The sequence below is a fragment of the Puma concolor genome, chromosome D2 (assembly GCF_028749965.1).
Source record: "Puma concolor isolate L17-30 chromosome D2, mPumCon1.1.hap2, whole genome shotgun sequence".
NCBI lineage: Eukaryota > Metazoa > Chordata > Mammalia > Carnivora > Felidae > Puma > Puma concolor.
This window is the reverse complement of record NC_141677.1, coordinates 32,515,957-32,535,289: the sequence shown is the minus strand read 5'-3', so window position 1 is coordinate 32,535,289 and position 19,333 is coordinate 32,515,957. Positions and strand designations below refer to the sequence as shown.

At 47.1% G+C, this 19,333-nt stretch overlaps 1 protein-coding gene across 5 annotated transcripts in view; it reads right to left on the bottom strand.

Annotated features, from left to right (window-relative positions):
• The window catches only part of SGPL1 (sphingosine-1-phosphate lyase 1), a 59,055-nt gene extending 46,632 nt beyond the window's left edge, over nucleotides 1-12,423 (bottom strand). Inside the window, exons 1-2 of one of the 5 annotated variants that reach the window (XM_086679907.1) lie at nucleotides 12,343-12,423; nucleotides 11,509-11,570 (exon numbers count right to left, since the gene is read on the bottom strand). In XM_086679907.1, coding sequence (XP_086536033.1) covers nucleotides 11,509-11,535 — 27 coding nt within the window. In that variant the 5' untranslated portion in view covers nucleotides 11,536-11,570; nucleotides 12,343-12,423. Of the gene's footprint in view, nucleotides 1-11,508; nucleotides 11,573-12,031; nucleotides 12,117-12,208; nucleotides 12,301-12,342 lie in introns of those variants that run through there. The other 4 variants (XM_086679908.1, XM_086679909.1, XM_086679910.1 and 1 more) reach the window with 4 other exon arrangements.
• Between the last annotated feature and the right edge of the window lie 6,910 nt (nucleotides 12,424-19,333).

Genomic DNA, 19,333 nt, shown 5'->3' with positions numbered 1-19,333 from the left:
GTATTTTTAAGAGTTTATAAACAGAATTATTAACTGCTGCATTTTTAGATGAGGTTTTTAAAAAACACTTTCTCCTTTGGCAGCTCATAAACACACACTCCAGCCACCACCCAGGGTATGTGAAAGGGACAGCCACCTCTGAGCGCCGTGCTGAACTGACACTCGTCCCGACTTCTGTGGGATCACCGAGTGGCCTGTTACTAGTGTTCTATAGGCAGCCGTGGTGCCCTGGAAAGTCTGGAATGGTAATCAAAAGCTTCTGCTCTAATTTTAGCTCTGTGTGGCCTCTGGCACATTACTAAGTCTCGATGCAGCAGGATTTTGCTCATCTGCAAAAACAGATGCCATTGCTATAATTCAACAAAAAGTTCACCGGACAAAAAGATACCCCCATCTATCTACTCTCAGGGCTGCTGTGAGTATTCAGTGCAGTAAGGTAATAAGAAAGCAACCGCAGATAATAAACACTAAGTATTTGAGGAATCGGAATCTCTGTGAGGAAACATTCCCCTTTCCTTTTCAGTAAGCAGCAAGGACAAGTAACCTTTGCAAGGTCTCAAGCAAAGTCCCACAGATAGAGCTGGGAGAGGCTGTAAGTGGTTTGATTCCCAGGCCTACATCGTGTCTTCTTTTTTTATTTTATTTTTTTAAGGTTTATTCATTTTTCAGAGACAGAGTGTGAGTGGGGAAGGGGCAGAGACAGAGGGAGACACAGAATCTGAAACAGGCTCCAGGCTCTGAGCTGTCAGCACAGAGCCGGACGCAGGGCCCCGAACTCACGGACGGTGAGACCATGACCCAAGCAGAAGTAGGACGCTTAACCGATTGAGCCACCCGGGCAGCCCTACACTGTGTTTTCTTACAGAGGATGGTAGTAAGACGCCGGCGACTAGTGAGCTGCTCCTCCATTTAATAAGACACATGTTACATCAACTCTCGGCCTTCCACTATTTAATTCGATCAGAAGATTACAAGTGTCCTCTTACTTACAAAACAAGACTAAACTGGTTACCCACTTATGTTTACAGATCATAAGGCTGATTTCAGGCATCTGGACAGATTGCTGTTGACTGCTACAGTTACGAGTCTTGGGAAAGCATCTGAAATCACAAGCTTATCAAAAAGGGCTGGGCAATATAACCTTAGGCCTTCGTCTGCCCTGGCTGCAATGCAGCTAGCCAAGGAGCAGGTCTCCCACGGCATTCTTGTTTTTGTCCTCTGGTCCTTCCTGTTAGAGTTTGCAAACAGAATCTTCTATTTGCCTCACCTGTCCCAGCACCAGTAAGACTGGAACTCAAGACAGAACTGACGTATCCCTTTTTAGATCCATCAGCCAAAATGCATTTCAAAGGAGTGCATTTAAATGCCTTCAGAAAAAGCCTCCAGAAAAAAAGGTCTCCCCAATATGGAGCACAAAGTATAAACCTACTATAACAGCTCCTTAGACTCCAAAGAGTTCCAGAGCACTATGATTTTACCTTCAAATTATCTGCTACAAATGGGGTTTTGCAAATCTAAACGTCTGCCCTTAAAAGAAAACTCTGCTCTCTTTACGTCAAATGTTTATTAATAGTGATGGACGAGGTAAATAAGAACGCAGTAGGCTTTTACTTTCCGGGGAAATGACAGAAACGGAAGGGTGTTTCACACTTTAGAAGTGCCTAACCTGCTTCAGGAAAGAGTTTTCCATGCTGTCTCCCACACGTAGTGTGCAGGTAACAGAAATTTAAGATTTGTTGCTGGAAAGCGAAATGCAAAAGTTACATATTAAGAAAACCTTGTGGGAGTGTAAATCAGACAACCACTCGGGAAACCTGTCTGGCAGTGTACGCCTCATGACCTGGCAAGTCTATGCTCACCAAAAGACATGTTCAATCAAGAATGTAGAAGTGTCATTCAAAACAGCCAACACCAGAAACAGAAATGTTCGTCAACTATAGAATGAATAAATGGTGGGATTTTATACATCGTGCAACTACACAGCCATGAGTTTTAAAACTACTGCTACCCGGGGGCGCCTGGGTGGCTCAGTCGGTTAAGCGTCCAACTTCAGCTCAGATCATGATCTCGTGGCTCGTGAGTTCAAGCCCCGCGTCGGACTCTGCTGACAGCTCAGAGCCTGGAATCTGCTTCGGATTCTGTGACTCCCTCTCTCTCTCTGCCCCTCCCCTGCTCATGCTCTGTCTCGGCATCTCAAAAAATAAACGTTAAAAAATTAAAAAAAAAAAAAAATACTGCTATATAAGGGCATGGCTGAATCTCACAGATTCAGCAAACAGGATACTCAGAAAATAACGTGAACTGTGTTTCCATTTATGCAAAGTTCAAAAATCAGCAAAACTAACCTACAGTGAGAAGAAAGATAACCTTTGGTGGGTACCAAATGCGAGGGAACTTGTTGGGATGCTGGCCATTCTTTGTACCTGGGCAGCGAGTACAGCATACATATGCAAATATAACTGACCTGTACCATTAAGATTTGTGCCCTTTACTGTAAGATATACCTCAAAAAAAAGAACCTTTTTTATGTTTTTTTAAGTTGACTTATTTTGAGACAGAGAGGGAAAGAGAGAGTGCATGAATGGGGGAGGAGCAGAGACAGAGGGAGAAAGAAAATTCTAAGCAGGCTCCGTGCTGTCAGTGCATAGCCCAACACGGAGCTTGAACTCAAGAACCGAGAGATCACGACCTGAGGCGAGATCAAGAGTCGGGCGCTTAACCAACTGAGCCACCCAGGCACCCGAAAACTCTACTTCTTTTGTAATTATTTTTTTTAATGTTTCTTTATTTTTGAGAGAGAGAGAGACATCGCATGAGCCGAGGAGGGGCAGACATCGCATGAGCCGAGGAGGAGGAGCCGAGGAGCTGTCAGCACAGAGCCTGATGGGGGACTTGAACCCACGAACCGTGAGATCATGACCTGAGCCAAAGTTGGACGCTTAACTGACTGAGCCACTCAGGCACCCCTCTACTTCATTTTTAAATTCAAAAGTGATTTATGGGAAAGCAAGCTGGTGCACTCTGGAAAACAGTATGGAGGTTCCTCAAAAAACTAAAAATAGAACTACCCTATGACCCAGCAATTGCACTACTAGGCATTTATCCAAGGGACACAGGTGTGCTGTTTCGAAGGGACACATGCATCCCCATGTTCATAGCAGCACTATCAACAATAGCCAAAGTATGGAAAGAGCCCAAATGTCCATCGATGGATGAATGGATAAAGAAGATATGGTGTATATATATATATACAATGGAGTATTACTCGGCAATCAAAAAGAATGAAATCTTGCCATCTGCAACTACGTGGATGGAACTGGAGGGTATTATGCTAAGTGAAATTAGTCAAAGAAAGACAAGTATCATATGACTTCACTCATAGGAGGACTTTACAAGATACAACAGATGAACATAAGGGAAGGAAAGCAAAAATAATATAAAAAGAGGGAGGGGGACAAAACAGAAGAGACTCTTAAATATGGAGAACTGAGGGTTACTGGAGGGGGGATGGGGGGGATGGGCTAAATGGGTAAGGGGCATTAAGGAATCTACTCCTGAAATCATTGTTGCACCATATGCTAACTATTTGGATGTAAATTAAAAAAATAAAATAAAGGTGATTTATCCACTTCATGGGATAATAGGACACATAAATAACAATGTGCCCGAAGAATGGACTAAGAGGAAGACTGTTCCACAGTTTCTGCCTATACAACAGGCAAGCCATTCCTTCAAACATTTACAATCTGCCCATTTCATGACAAAAAGCTCACACAGCTGTATTATATGAACTCAAAAAAGCACTGTCAGATAAAAAGCACAACCTCCTGGGTAAGATATAACAATTTTAAATCTGTATGCACCTGGTAACAAAATCTCAAAACACATACAGCAAAATCTAATAGAACTACAAGGAGAAACAAATAATTGATAAAGCATAAGGCTGGAAGAGGCCCGCACAAAACAGGAGCTCCAAAGAGTCAACAGACCTTGAAAAGGACACTCACCCTCACTAGTAATTAGGGGAATTCACCTGGAAATCAATTAGACTTCACCCCTACTGGACTGGCAAAAAGTAAAAAAGCCTTGTAAATACCAGTTTTGCCAAGCTGTGTAGGAACAAGAACTCTCATATACTGTTGCTAGAAGTATAAACTGTTGCAGCTTCTTCTGAAAAGTCTGCCATTATCTAGCGAAGTCATAATGCAGCAGTTCCACCAGGAGGACTAAATCCCAGAAAAACTTGCAATTCTGACCCCCTGTCACATACAAGAAAGTTCCTAACAGTAATGTTCAAAAAAGCCTCAAACTGGAAGCCACCCAAGTGCCCATCATGGAACGGATAATCTGTGACAGTCATACAATGAAATATTATGCAACAGTGAAAATCAAGGACCTAAAACCAATAAACTGCACAGACCAACATGGATGAGTCTCACAAACACCGAGCAACATGGGAAAACCACAAAAAAAACATATAAATCAATTTACAGCAAGTGAAAAAGCAAACAAAACTGAACTTAGGGAAAGTGTACATGGGGGTAACACTTTTTTTCTTTTTTTTTTTTCCTTTAACACAGCAAGAGAATAATTATTCCCAAAATCAGGATAGTTCTCCCTAGAGGGAAGGAAAGGAGATGTCATCAGGGATTGGAGGTAAACGTTCTAAAGGGTTTTGTAAATGTTTATCTATTTTTGAGGGACAAAGAGAGTGAGCGTGAGTGGGGGAGGGTCAGAGAGGGGGACAGAGGATCGGAAGCGGGCTATGCACCGACAGCACAGAGCCCGGTGAAGGGCTCAAACTCACTAACCGTGAGATCATGACCTGGGCTGAAGTGGGACGCTTAACCGACTGAGCCACCCAGGCACCCCAAATGTTCTATTTTTTAGCCTGGGGGATAGATGTTATGACTGTTTTATTAAAACGTTGCGATGTGCTTTATACAGTCTTGTGTATGTATGCTAAGTTCCACGTGAAAACACCTTCAACCCAAAAGCAGGGCAAGCCCTTCTTCCTGCCCTTCCTCTTCCTACCTGAGAAAACATGAACCTGACAGCTCAAGCTCAGCACGGTTATCCTGGACCAGGAGGGGACACACCGTGTGCGGGGGAACCTCCTCAAAGACCTAGGAATGGCCACATCAGCCACGAATTGTCTACTCTGGGTTCCTCTTACTTTAGAGAAGTCTTTTTCTACCTTTTAAAAATCGCCATAACTTTAGTTTTTCTCTCATAAGCAGCCAAACCTAACCCGAATGGATGTGTTCAGTGATCTGGAGAAATGAAAACCTTTCTGACAATTCAAGCTGTCCAACAATGGCAAGAGCTCCCTGAGAAAGCATCCCACACCCACCCCTGGCAGGGCACTGGGGGAAGGATTTCCACAGAGCAAAGGGAAGCTGGACTGCAGGATTTCTAAAGGCCCTTGAGGCAATTAAGATTCTGAGGCTACCTCTGGAAAAAAGCAGCTCTGGCCTTGCCAAAGCCGTGGCGACACTTTGCCTCTGAATCTATCCTTCTGTTATCGGCGAGAACATTCCTTCTCTAGAACATTCCATCTCCTATCCATTTTACCAGACTCTGCTAACAAGCTGTCTTCTCACTTGTGCCTTTCAAAACTAACTTGACCTCAACTTTAGCACACTGGCTACCCTCCCTTGGTTCCTCCACGCCCTCAGCCCAACCTTCCACCTCTATGTGCCTCAACGGGCTACCCTCCATGAAGTAAATCACCCAGGCTCCCTTTCCGGTTGGGTTTGGCCAGCGAAAGTCTCCAGCATGAGATCAGAGGGTGGGAAAATTTTGACAGAGTCTGAGGTATTTATTCCCCTGGATTCCCTTCCTGCAGGGCTACCGGCTGGCAGTGGCAGAAATCCTATGGGTCACTCTCGCCTACAGCTAACCTCTCAAGGTTCCAGAAACTACTGCACCTTTGCCCCTTCAAGCCTAACAATGCTAACGGCTCTTGGCCTCGAGGTGTTTCGCCAACCCCTACTGGTCTTCCTCGACTCTGCCCAGTTTGTAAATAGTCCTCTCATCTCCTCAGTCCCACTACTGGAGGCTCCCAGGAGATAATCGATATATCCAACCGATGACTCAGCCTCTACTACTCTATCTTCCCAGATGCCTCGTATTTCCTCTTACCCCACAGCATGGTTTTTCTCCCAGTAATTCTGTTCTGCATGTTTCCTGATTCACTATAAATCAATTCCCACAGAAAATTCTTAATCCCACGATGACGGCCAATTGTGCCACCAATGTATACAAACTATGCAACAGGACATTGGGCAAAGCCTAGTTAAGAAGGCAAACGTTACTAAAAGTTCCTGACACCCAGACAGCAAAGCCAAGCCGAAAACTGGGATCTGAGGTTTTTCTATTTATAACCCCTCCTTCCTTTAGACCAACAGCTGGAAAAATTATCAAACTTGCCGTTAAAGTTTTACTTTACTAATAAGGCTGGAACAATGCCAAATACAATACTTATCTTATGAGGGCCATTCAAATTGTCAACAAAATTTTAAAGGTCCTACCAGTCCCAATGAATTTTCCCTTTCTTCTAGACAATCCTACAAATAAGACACCACATTCAAATACTACAAATGAGCTTTTAGTGTCGATTTTTTGGTTTATTGCTCAAATCCTATCAGACATTCAGAAAGAAAGCATGCCTGAAAAAGATTCAAGGCTCAAAGATAAAGCTCTAAGGTCTAGAAACATTCCATCTGAACCCAAAACGCAAAACGGAGACAGGCTTACTGTTTCCAAATCAAGAGAGTGCTGCAGAAATGTTGCAAAGGAAAACATTTCTTACAATTTTACTGTGTTATGGAAGATTATGCTGTATATTGTCCAATATACATATCCCAAAGCAGGACTTCATCCATGGGCAAAACAACCCTAAGTAACACTGTAACGGGCCCATTAAACTCTAAGACAAGACTCAGTCCCCTACCTGTATGAATGCAAGGGTTACCCAGATGCCATTACCTATGGTAAGGAACCCTAGACCAGGGTTTCTCAACCCAAGCACTACGGACATTTTAGGCCAGATAATTCTTGAGAGTGGACGACTGTGTGCATAGTAGGGCCTTCAGTTGCATCCCTGACCACTAGCACCCAAGTTTGACAACCAAGAATGTCTCCAGACATTGCCAAATGTTCCGAGGTTGGGGGGGGGGGGGGGGGAGGGGCAAAATCACACTTATCTGAGAACCCTGGCCCTAGATAAACTATCTCAAACTCTACCCAGCACTGTCATGGTGCATACGATTCACCGCACCATTCACAAGAGAAAAGCCACCTAAGGAGAAGACTTGGCTTCATAAAGTATTCTTTTCTTAAAAACCAGAAGTATCTGACAACTTGCGAAGCGATACCATTCCCTAGCACTAGGAAGGAGGAGAACTTGGATGAAAAGAATGGTTGCCAACGTGGAGAAAAACTCCTAAAAAAATTTCTGGACTTGACATTCTTCTGAAAGCATCGCAAGTGTCCGATGGATACTCTCACCCCTCTTACTCTCTGTGAGACACAGGTGGAAAGTATTACAGGCCGTGACATGCCGTAAGTAAGCAAGTGGAAGAAGGCAGGCAAACCACCTTATCAAAAGAGGACAAAATTAAGGGCAAGGAAGCGCTGAGGGCTGTTAGCCCAAGCTCTGTAGTCTGGAATACAAGGTCTGTCATGGACAGACCCCAGTTCATCTTCATGCTTTGGGTTCACAGTATCCTGTCCACACAATAGTTTCCAACCCTATCAAACCCAATGCCCTCTCTTTATAACAAATATGTGGTATGCCCCTTTATTATTCTGAAATGAAATTCAAAGACTGCAGCATTACACATATATGAATATAATGCTTAAGTTTGCAATAGAGTGCCCTAACTGCAAGGTGAGAGAAAATAAACAAGACCTGTACAAAAAAATATGTAGGGCTGCCTGGGTGGTTCAGCTGATTGAGCATCTGACTTCGGCTCAGGTCATGATCTCACAGTTCATGAGTTCGAGCCCTGTGTCAGGCTCTGTGCTGACAGCTCGGAACCTGGAGCCTGCTTCAGATTCTGTATCTCCCTCTCTCTCTGCCCCTCCCTCGCTCGCACTCTGTTTCTCTCTCTCTCAAAAATAAACATTTAAAAACACTTTTTTAAACATATGGATTTTCAGACAAGATCGTACTAGAAAACAAAAACACCCCACACACTCGCTTCCAAAGTGCTCCCTTAGAGGGCACAGCTATCCTACTCAGCCTGCCCCAGTCCCGGTCCACACAAACCCCCTCGCATCAGTCACAAAGCTCACCAACCTCTTCTGTCCCTTATGGGGAACGTGGCCCAGAGACAGCACTGCAAAGCAGATAAGGAGGGATTCGAAGTAAGACTTAAGTGTGGTTAAAACTTCATTACTGTGGTGCCCTCTCTAAGCCTAGTTTTCCATCTACAAAAGGAGGATGCCAGCATACTTTTCCACGGGTCATTGTGAAAATTAAATAAATATGTAGAGTATCTATTTCTGCACCTAACATGTAATACCTGTTCAATAAATATTAACTATCAGACTTCTATTATTCCTGGATCCACCATGTACCATCTCCTAGCTTATGTCTATCTTATTCCCCCAGCAGAAAGGAGGGATGACTAGACATCATTGATCAGAGATGCTCAAAAAAGGATTCATATACAACATAAGTAAGAAGTTGCATCATACGGCCTCCAAGATTACTTCTATTCTGAGGTTCTAAGGTTCTACAATACGCTGCCCTGCATGCAGGCTATTTTTTATTAACTAGGGTCCTTTCTTCCCAGTTAAAGGGCCCAGAACAAGTCTCCTGCTTCATACAAAGTAACTGAAGAACACAGATAATGATGGTTTAATGCCCCCATTGAACACCGGGCCCTGGCCATTGATTCTTTAGCACAGCACAGGCAAAGAATGAATAACGAAAAGAAAAGAAAAGAAAAGAAAAGAAAAGAAAAGAAAAGAAAAGAAAAGAAAAGAGAAAAAGAGAAAGAAAGAAAAAGAAAGAAAGAAAAAAAAGAGAGAGAGAAAGAAAGAAAGAAAAAGAGAGAAAGGAAGGAAGGAAGGAAGGAAGGAAGGAAGGAAGGAAGGAAGGAAGGAAGGAAGGAAAGTAGGAAGGGGCGCCTGCGTGGCTCGGTCGGTTAAGCGTCCGACTTCAGCTCAGGTCATGATCTCACGGTCCGTGAGTTCGGGCCCCGGGTCAGGCTCTGTGCTGACTGCTCAGAGCCTGGAGCCTGTTTCAGATTCTGTGTCTCCCTCTCTCTCTGCCCCTCCCCTGTTCATGCTCTGTCTCTCTCTGTCTCAAAAACAAATAAACGTTAAAAAAAAATTTTTTTTTAAATAAAAAATTAAAAAAAAAAGAAAAGTAGAAATAACAACTTTTCCAGAGAAAGCACCTCAAGGAACAAGTGCCATATCTTTAGAGCATGAGGATTCTTGAGGGCCAGTCTTTATCCCTGTGAATTAATTCTCTACACCAACAAGCAAATCAACACCCTAAATATTCTAGATCATCAAATGAGAAAATGAAAAGTAGTGGTGATTGCTACAGAAATGTTCCAAAACAAAACTGATTCCAAAGTTAACATTCTGAATAAAAACACTGCTACAGAGAGCCCACGGGCCCAAGAAGTAATAAGCACATCTCTGGGCACGAGGGTATATCCTACTCACACACAGAAATCCTAATTTACATAAAGATACTGATCTGTAAGCAAATTGTCAATAGTTACAAATCATTCTGCATTAACCCTGTAAGGTACTAACGGTAGTTATTTCCGACTAGTGGAATTATTGGGGGTTGCTTCCTTTTACTTATTTACAGCTCCCAATTTTCCTAACATGTGGCTCCTGCAATAAGAATTTAAAATCACATAAGGCTATTTATTATCCACGGACAATCCGTGACAATTGAGGCAAGAAGCTATTTTAGGGGAACTCTTCACCAGGATCTGTGGATAAACCAAGTATTTACCTGTCTTTAAAATCATCCTTGCTCTCTGCCTCACACCTGAACTAATCACAACTTAGTTTCCCTCTTTACCATTCCCACAGACCTTATACGTTTTGCCACTACAGAAAGTCAGCACCGGGTACAAAAAACACCCTCACTACTCACTTTTGCCAAATTCCCAGTGATGGCTACCAATTCTCTGCGATAGTGAGATTTAAAAAAAAAAGGGAAAGGAATGGTCTTTAAATCAATGCTTTTGCACAAAGAGACCTCAGACTCAGAGAAATAGCTTATTAAAAATAAAATGCTTGGGGCGCATGGGTGGCTCAGGCGGTTGGCCGACCGACCTCAGCTCAGGTCATGATCTCATGGTCTGTGGGTTTGAGCCCCGCGTGGGCTCTGTGCTGACAGCTCGGAGCCTGGAGCCTGGAGCCTGCTTCAGATTCTGTGTCTCCCTCTCTCTCTGCCCCTTCCCCACTCATGCTCGCTCTCTCTCTCTCTCTCTCTCTCAAAAATGAATAAATGTAAAACAACTAAAAAAAAAAAACTTAAAAAAAAAAAAATGAAACGCTCTTTTTCTATATAGCTACTGAAAAACCATAGGCTCCCTGCAATTCTCACAATAAAAAGCCTCTATGGAATCATAAAGGTCCCAAGAATAAAACTTCATTTTGGTAAACATGCATTTGGCAATGCTATTCTCCCTCAGTTATTTAAAAACAAAAAACAAAACAAAACAAAACAAAACAAAACAAAGGCACAGAAAATCTCAAGAGGGAAAAACAGCTTCTACCAAAGCAGGCATATTCCTCAGTCCAACAAAATAACTCAAATTCAAACCAGTTTAACTCACCAAGCATTTGTTAAGCACTTACTATACACAGAGCACCATGACAGCTGTTTATTCCTCTTTATTTTTTTTTTAATTTTTTTTAACGTTTTTATTTATTTTTGAGACAGGGAGAGACAGAGCATGAACAGGGGAGGGTCAGAGAGAGGGAGACACAGAATCTGAAACAGGCTCCAGGCTCTGAGCTGTCAGCACAGAGCCCGACGCGGGGCTCCAACTCACGGACCGTGAGATCATGACCTGAGCCAAAGTCGGCCGCTTAACCGACCGAGCCACCCAGGCGCCCCTGTTTATTCCTCTTTAAACAAGTAAGACAGGATATCTGCTTTCTGAGGAATCATAACTCTAGTCTGGGAGACCCACGCTTTTAAACGAATATACGGCAGACCCAAACAAAATAAAATACAAGTTTTAATACTGCTCCGGTAGTACGGGAAGGGAGAGATTAAAATAAGTTGCAAGAATTCTGTAAAAGATTCTTCACATTCATTAAATACGAATATATTCATATGTTTAATTCAGTCACTTACCCATCTCAAACATTAAACCCAAAATAAAGGTAGCAGGAAGGCTCAGCTACGAAAAGCAAGCATCAGAAGTGAGAGTTACACACTCAGATCCTTTGCACTAAAAATAAAACTTAAGGGACAAGCGCCTTATGACAAAGGGGATGTTTGGGAAAGCTCACCAACATCAGAAGGTCCGTACTCGGCATCTTCCTCTTCCAGGTGTCCTTACGGAGCCTCCCCTCTGCAAAAGGGAACCAGGTTTGTTTACTTCCAAAGCTTTAAACTGTCGCGTCTGCCCGCCCAGAGTCGCTAGAGCAGTCAAGAAATGGTTCTCTCCCTCCTTTGAGAGCTCAGATTTCACTCCCAGATAGGACACTCCACCCCCAGCACCCGGGCCAGCGAATGAGAACCCTGCTGGCACCGGCCTTCCCTCCCACAGCTGAGCAAACGAATCCAGGCCCAGCCTCCCACGAAGCAAGCCCCCCAGGTAGACACCCGGGGGAAACGCCCAGCCCGCCGCCAACCGGAGCCCGGGGCCCAGCCCACAAACGCAGCGGGGCGAAGAGTCGGACGGGCGCCGGGGGCAGCCCGTCCCAGCGTCCAGCCTCCTGGCCTCATCCGCGACCCCATCCCTCCCACCCCGGAGCCCTTCCTCTCTTCGCAAGGAGCCGCAGATCCGGGCTGCCCGACGTCCGCTCCTACCTCCGCGGGACTGGGGTTTCGGAGCCCGCTCCCTATCGGCCCCGGCGCTCTCCCGCACCCACTCACGGGCCCCCCGCGCCCAGGCTCAGCGCGCGCCCGCGGGCATCCGCCAGCCCCTCGCTCTGCCCGACCCTCCCTCCTCCCCCGCGCTGCCCGGCCCTGCCCTGCCCAGCCCACCCGGGAGCCCTCGGCCCCAGCTCGACCGTCCCTTTTCCGGAGCCGCAACGGCCCCGCTGCACTCCTTTGCCCCGAGTCCGCCTCCCCGCTCCTCCCCTCAGCCTCTCCCTCTCGCCGGCCCGGCTCCTCCTCACCACGCGACAGACTCGCGGGGCGGCGGAGCGCGGGCTCCCCCTGCAGCCGCTGCCGCCGAGATTGGAGGTCCCACCGCCGGCGGCCCCGCCCCTCCCCGCCCGGAAATGGCTCCCCAGCCCCGGCGTGCGCGGCGCCGGCGTCGGGCGCGCGCACGTCCCGGCCCGGGCCAGAGGCCCGCCTCCCCTCCGGGCCCCCCCCGCCCCGCGCGCCGCCTGCTGGCCAGACAGAGGCCAGCACCAGGGCCCTGGGCGGGGGAGGTGCGACCCGCTGGAGGCAGAGGGTCCGCAACTTCTCCTTAAGGCTAGACGTTGGTTATAAAAACGAACTTCCTGGTCACATTTGGTCATTTGGAGGCCCTGGAGAGTCAGCCTGCCGAGCACTGTACAGGTTGATCCAAGGCAACCACTCAAAATGTGTCTTTTTTTTTTTTTTTTTTAATTTTTTTTTCAACGTTTATTTATTTTTGGGACAGAGAGAGACAGAGCATGAACGGGGGAGGGGCAGAGAGAGAGGGAGACACAGAATCGGAAACAGGCTCCAGGCTCTGAGCCATCAGCCCAGAGCCCGACACGGGGCTCGAACTCACGGACCGCGAGATCATGACCTGGCTGAAGTCGGACGCTTAACCGACTGCGCCACCCAGGCGCCCCTCAAAATGTGTCTTTAGAGAGACCTTTGGGATTTTAATAGGTGACTCAGAGATTTGCCCCTTCTCCCTTCATTTCCAGGTGAAATAGCTAAGTCTCAAATACATTTTGCATGACTTACCCACGACACTAATACAGCAGAATCAAAGGCACCACAGTTACATGTAACTGACAGCAATCAGCATATGGTATTTTTCTGCAACCGATTTTTAGAATGACCCCTAGGCGGAATCTTGAAATTTTAACAAAGATGACACCAATCGAGGGTACCCAATTCCATCCCCTTGCAAATGTCTTCCTGACGCTAACTTAGGGTGGCATCACCGCCATCGTTACTCCTCCAGTGCTCTCAAGGATGAAATCCCTTATCGCCCGGCCCTTCTCTGCACACCCCCTCAGCATTTCCCAAACTCCCAGCCAGAATGGTGAAGCCTCTGAAAGAGTCAAGCAAGTTATCCCTGGGCTTCCTTGCCCTCAGCCCCACCCCATCAGAAGTCCGAGATAAGTCTGCCTTTCAGAGCTCCTGCATCAGGCACTGACACCCCCAGACCCTTACCGCTCTTGCTGCTGTCTCCCAGCAGACTCGCATTCTCAGCGTCGGAGGGTCAGAAAAATGTCCTGGGACCTCCAGCCGATGCCTACTCATCAAGAGTTACTTTGGGATTCCAGGCACGTTCTCCCCACACCCCCCACTTCCACCCCTGTGTTTTATTTCTTCTTCACATCCCAGGATCTGCTCTCCCGGGTCTCTTTCTTAGCTGCCACTTCTCATCCTTTACTCTAAAATCTCTGTGCCAGCTGACTGGAGGACAGGGTCCATCTCTGGTTCCTCCCCACACCTCTGTGGTGCGACTTCACTGCTCCTCACGCATCGTGAATGGTCTGTTCATTCTTCCCAGATGAACCAACCAATTCGGCCTCATTGACTAATCCTTATTGTTGTGGACTAAATGTTTGTTTCCCCCTCCCCCCAAAAAATTCGTATGTTGAAGCCCTAACCCCCAATGTGGTGGTGAGGCTTCTGGGAAGTCATTGGGTTTAGATGAGATCATGAGGGCAGAGCCCCGGCAAGGGGATTAGTGTCCTTCCAAGAAAAGGAAGAGACGCCAGAGCTCTCTCGCTCTCCAATCACATACAAAGAGGTCACTTGAGCACATGATGCCATGGCAGCAGTTTGCAAGCCAGAAAGAGGCTCCTCACCCAAAACTGAACCTGCCAGCACCTTTATCTTGCATTGTGTTATAGCAGCCCGAGCTGAGTAAGAAACTTATTTTGCCAAGAACTATGATAGGCACCTTCACATCCGGGGCCCTGTTTGTGTCCTCACTTGCCCAGGTCGGGCGACTCTCATCATCTCCCAACTTGTAAACAAGGGTGCCAAGGCTCAGAGAAGATAAGTGATCACTCAGAAGACACACAGAAGCCTGGGGTAGAGTTGGATGGCAAGTTAAAGCCCCAGATTTTGTAGGGAGAAACTAAAATATGCTGGTTGATTTATTAAGCTCAAAGAATGTTAGAGGGAGAGGACCCTTCCCCTATTTGCCAGCACAACCCCATAGTATATGTATGAAGAAACCAAGGACCAGAAAGGAACTTGACTCTTGGAAGTTCCTTGCAGAGCACAGAAGTTGTATCTGTGTGTGTGTGTGTGTGTGTGTGTGTGTGTGTGTGTGTGTGTGTGTGACAGAGAGAGAGACAGAGAGAGAGAGACTTCAGGCCCCCTGCTCCTCTACCCCACACTCCCCTTAACTATACAATAACATCAGGGATTACAAGAGAAACATCAAGTAGAAAGCTGCTAAAGATAAAACATGCATGGGGATTAAGGGAGATAATTTCAGCTTTCACAGGGGAATCACATTATACCAAAATGGAACAAAATCCCCGCTGCCTATCGACCTCACATGTCCTAGCTATACTGATGGGCCCTTGGGAGAAAGCAAGAGGAATGAGAACAAAGAAGATATAAATAAAAGAGGGAATTACAGTGCCGAGGGAAGAGGGATATGAAAAAAGAAGAGGAGGCTCAAGAAGGGACACAGGCAGTTTTGCTTCCCCTCTGCCCCCATCAGACACTCCCACAGTAGGGGCTTCGCTAGGAGAGGCTTCGCTGGCTGGTGGGAGACAGAGGTGGGGTGACTTCCACACCCAGAGTGTGGTTTCCCAAGGAGCACCACTGGCATCACCTGGAAGCTTGCTAGAAATGCTGGATCTTGGGGTGCCTGGGTGGCGCAGTCGGTTAAGCGTCCGACTTCAGCCAGGTCACGATCTCGCGGTCCGTGAGTTCGAGCCCCGCGTCGGGCTCTGGGCTGATGGCTCGGAGCCTGGAGCCTGTTTCCGATTCTGTGTCTCCCTCTCTCTCTGCCCCTCCCCCGTTCATGCTCTGTCTCTCTCTGTCCCAAAAATAAATAAACGTTGAAAAAAAAAATTAAAAAAAAAAAAAAAGAAATGCTGGATCTTGGAACCCCACTCCAGAAGACTGAATCCGAGGGTACATTTAAACAAGACCCCCGGGTGATAGACATACACCATAAAGTTTGAGAAGTACTTGCCAGGATGCCCTGCTTGCAGAGAAAACATGGTGTTTTTATTAAGACCGTATGTTTGGGACGGTTTAAGGGGGGTGGTGAATATTTAGAGGGGTGAGGAGGAGAACTAATGCTCCCCACGTTGGCCTTTGGTGGCGTCATGGTGCCTTCCAGGATAACAAACACTTGGGAGGGACTGGGAATACCTAGGGGGAACCAGGTGACGGACTGAAATTCATGCTGATGACAGAGGGCTTGGGGTGCCAGGGGGCAGAGTGAGAAGGAATATGGTCTGGGATTTTTTTTTTTTCCCTACACGGCTTCTTTCAAAACAATTCTTGCCAGCAAATCTGGTTCTCTTAAAATGACAGCTATCCATGGCCAAGTTAGTGACAGCCTTCCCCCCATCCATGAGGACACATACCCCACTCTAAAACGCAGGAACATGCTACCCATGACTCCATTCCTGTCCCTGACACCTCCCCTCCCAACTGGGGACCTTCTGTGGAAGCTCACCTCAAGACAGGGCTGTGGGCAGATGTCCTCGTAGCTTCTGAACCCCTCCTGGAAAGGAAGGGCCCACAGGAAAGCCCCCCGCAGGACCTCTGTTCATGGAGTCTAAAATGCCCTCCCCAAGGAGAGGTGGGAAACTAGGCAACAGCAGCAGATTGGGGTGACACAACGGAACCAGCCAACACAAACAGAAGTGGCCTTGAGAAGAAGGAGCGCTAAGGGCCAGCCAGACATGGGAGCACCTGAGGCCAGGAGCACTCTGTGCCCAGAGGTTGCCACTCTGGGACAGACTGCAAGGTGCAGTGGGCCACTGAGGTACATGTCCCAGGTGCCAAAAGTCGGAGCGGCCGAGCCCTGAGAAACAAGAGTCATTTCCCAAGGAAGCCCGCTTTTCCTGAGGAAGCCACCCATTGCCGTCTAGGCTGCGTGATCACTCCTAGCAAAGCATCAAAACCAGAGTGGCTGCTTATCAGAAAGCAAACAAATACGAACTTCCTGGGGCAGAAGGAAACCAGCTGGGGCTGTGCTGACAAAATGGCTTTGAAGGCAGGCAGAGCAGCTTCCACCCAGAGATTACTGCTTGGCCTCAGACAACTCAGTCTGCTGGGCTGAGCCTGGGCTTCCTCGGCTGTCAAACAAGGGTTAATAGCATCTACCCCAGGGCTGTGGTGGTACCTCGGGAGGGGAACATGTGTACCCAACACAGGCCCAGACCCACAAGAGGGACCCAAGAACATCAGTTTAATCTGAACCACGCATGTCTAGGATGAGCTCAGTTGAGATCCAAATCTGGGCTCTGTGACTGGCTAAACCAAGCCCAGCTCCCTCACCGTGTTGCTCTTGGCCTCGCTTCCTTCCCCACCGGGACCCCATCCTCATGGTTGGTCAGTCTTTCTAAAGTTCCCCTTGCCCCATATGGGCACCCTAGGCCTTATCAAGGCTTGTCCAAGAGCCTCAGATCTATTTGTTTCTATAGGTTTTGTTCTTGGTAGACCAGTACGTCTCAAATCAACCAGACCTCACACTCTCTGGTTATGGGGATTACAAAATATATTTGTTACAGTCAGGGGGTGTACCGACCTATGCATATAATTCTCTCGCAAAGCAGTACAGTGACCTAATTTTAAAAGTGAAAGCCAGGGGCGCCTGGGTGGCTCAGTCGGTTGAGCAGCCGACTTCGGCTCAGGTCATGATCTCACGGTCCGTGAGTTCAAGCCCCGCATCGGGCTCTGTGCTGAAAGCTCGGAGCCTGGAGCCTGTTTCAGATTCTGTGTCTCCCTCTCTCTGACCCTCCCCCGTTCATGCTCTGTCTCTCTCTGTCTCAAAAATAAATAAATGGTAAAAAAAAAAAAAAAATTTTTTTTTTTTAAAAAGTGAAAGCCAGGATCATGAAATCATACATGAAGTTGGCAGATATGTGGACTTACAATGGATAAGCAGGTTTTTAAGAGAAAAGAGTAATTGTTTGAATATTGCCGCGTTTCCTTTGTTGACATTTGAAAAAAAAAAAAGGGCTAAATCAGGATCTTTGTAGAACTACCTACAATCATTGTGACCTGGAAAGCTACAGATGCACACCAGTACGGAGGTGTTGTCTCAGGGACTCAAACACTATGTTAGCAGCCCTGCCATGGGTGATGTGATTTTCCAAAATGGTGGAATAGGAGTTGTAAAGTTTCAGGCAAGGTAGGACAACTCACATGCAACTTTCCACATGGTGGCTGTACTTCAGGAAGCATGTATAATAAAATCATGGGTTTTTTTTAGGGGGGGGAGGGGGAGAGAGCATGTGAGAGAGAGAGAGAGAGAGAGAGAGAGAGAGCGCGCATGCATGAGCAAGGGAGGGGCAGAGAAAGAGGAAGAGAGAGAATCCCGAGCAGGCTCCATGCTGTCAGAGTAGAACCCAACATGGGGCTCGATCTCACGAACCGTGAAATCATGACCTGAGGCGAAATCAAGAGTCGGACACTCAACTGAATGAGCCACCCAGGTGCCCCTAATAAAACCATGTTTTCAAAGAAATCTACTCCTCGCATGAAAGTGACGTTGGGTTTTTGGCTCATGTGACCGTGACCTGATTTTTTACCTACATGAACATTCTGGCAAAATGTCAAAACGATGTGCAGGACCCAGGGGCAATTCTTCATTGTGAGGGGCTGCCCTTGCAATGTCTGTATGGTAAGATCGCTATCCTCATCATGTGACAAGCAAAATTTTTAAATTTGCAGGATGGCCCCTTGGAAGCTGAGCCGACCCACTGAGACCTGCTACCGTGGACTGAGGCCAGGAATGCACTTGGGCACAAGCCTCATTTTATTATCTGCGGCTGAGTATCTGTCAAGCTAAAAGGGACTTGAGCACCGACCAGGCCCAGCCTCCCCAGGTAGCATTGCATGTCAGAATCTCCAAGAACCTTTTCCAAATCCACATGTCAGGGCTTTCCTACAGACCCAGTGAATGGGGAGCGGGGCCCAGACATCTGTATTTTGAACACTCCCAGGTGAGAGGTGCCACGTTCTACCCATTCTCATCAGCTTCTATGCCTTGGTCCCACAGCTAGTGGAGACTGAACCTAGAATTCCTGACATTTCAGCTCCAGGAGCCCAGGCTCTGGAAATGTAATGAAATGTATGGGTTCTTGTGCCAGCTTTGGGACTCGGGCGCTGTGTGGCCTTGGATGAACCGTTTACCTTCTCTGGGTCTCACTGTTCTCACCTCAAAATTGGGTACAGAGGGGAAGCTACAGTCCAACTCTGGCAGTCTAGAATTCTCTCTACCTCACTTTGGTTCTACTTCCCAGAAGCCTCTGTGTGGAAACTCCACCTCTCTGTCCCCAGGTTCCCAGCAAGGGCCCTCCATCATGCAGTTACTTGGTTGGGGTGGGTGTCTGTCCCAGTCCTGAGCTCAGGGTGAGCAGTGTGGCCAGAATGCCCAAGGAGGCCAGGCCCCCTCCCCCTCTCCCAGCAGTGTTGACACAGATAGGGTGCAATGAAGAGGTCCAGGTAATACAAGTCCGGTGTAAACAGAGGACTAAGGGGGTAATTATGAGCGTTGGCCCATGGTTACTCCTTTCCTGGCCCCGCAGAACCAGGTCCCAGGCTGACTCACTCAGAGGAGCTCTGGATTTACACTGAGCTCAGGGTCATCGGAGGAGGGGAGAACGTCCATCCCCAACAGCAAATAAGAACCTTGGGGGTTAGAAACAGAGTTAAAGTAATTTTCTCTAGTAGGTTTAAAAAAAAAAAAACTTTATATTTATATTTGAGAGAGAGAGAGAGAGCACAAGCAGGGGCGGAGCAGAG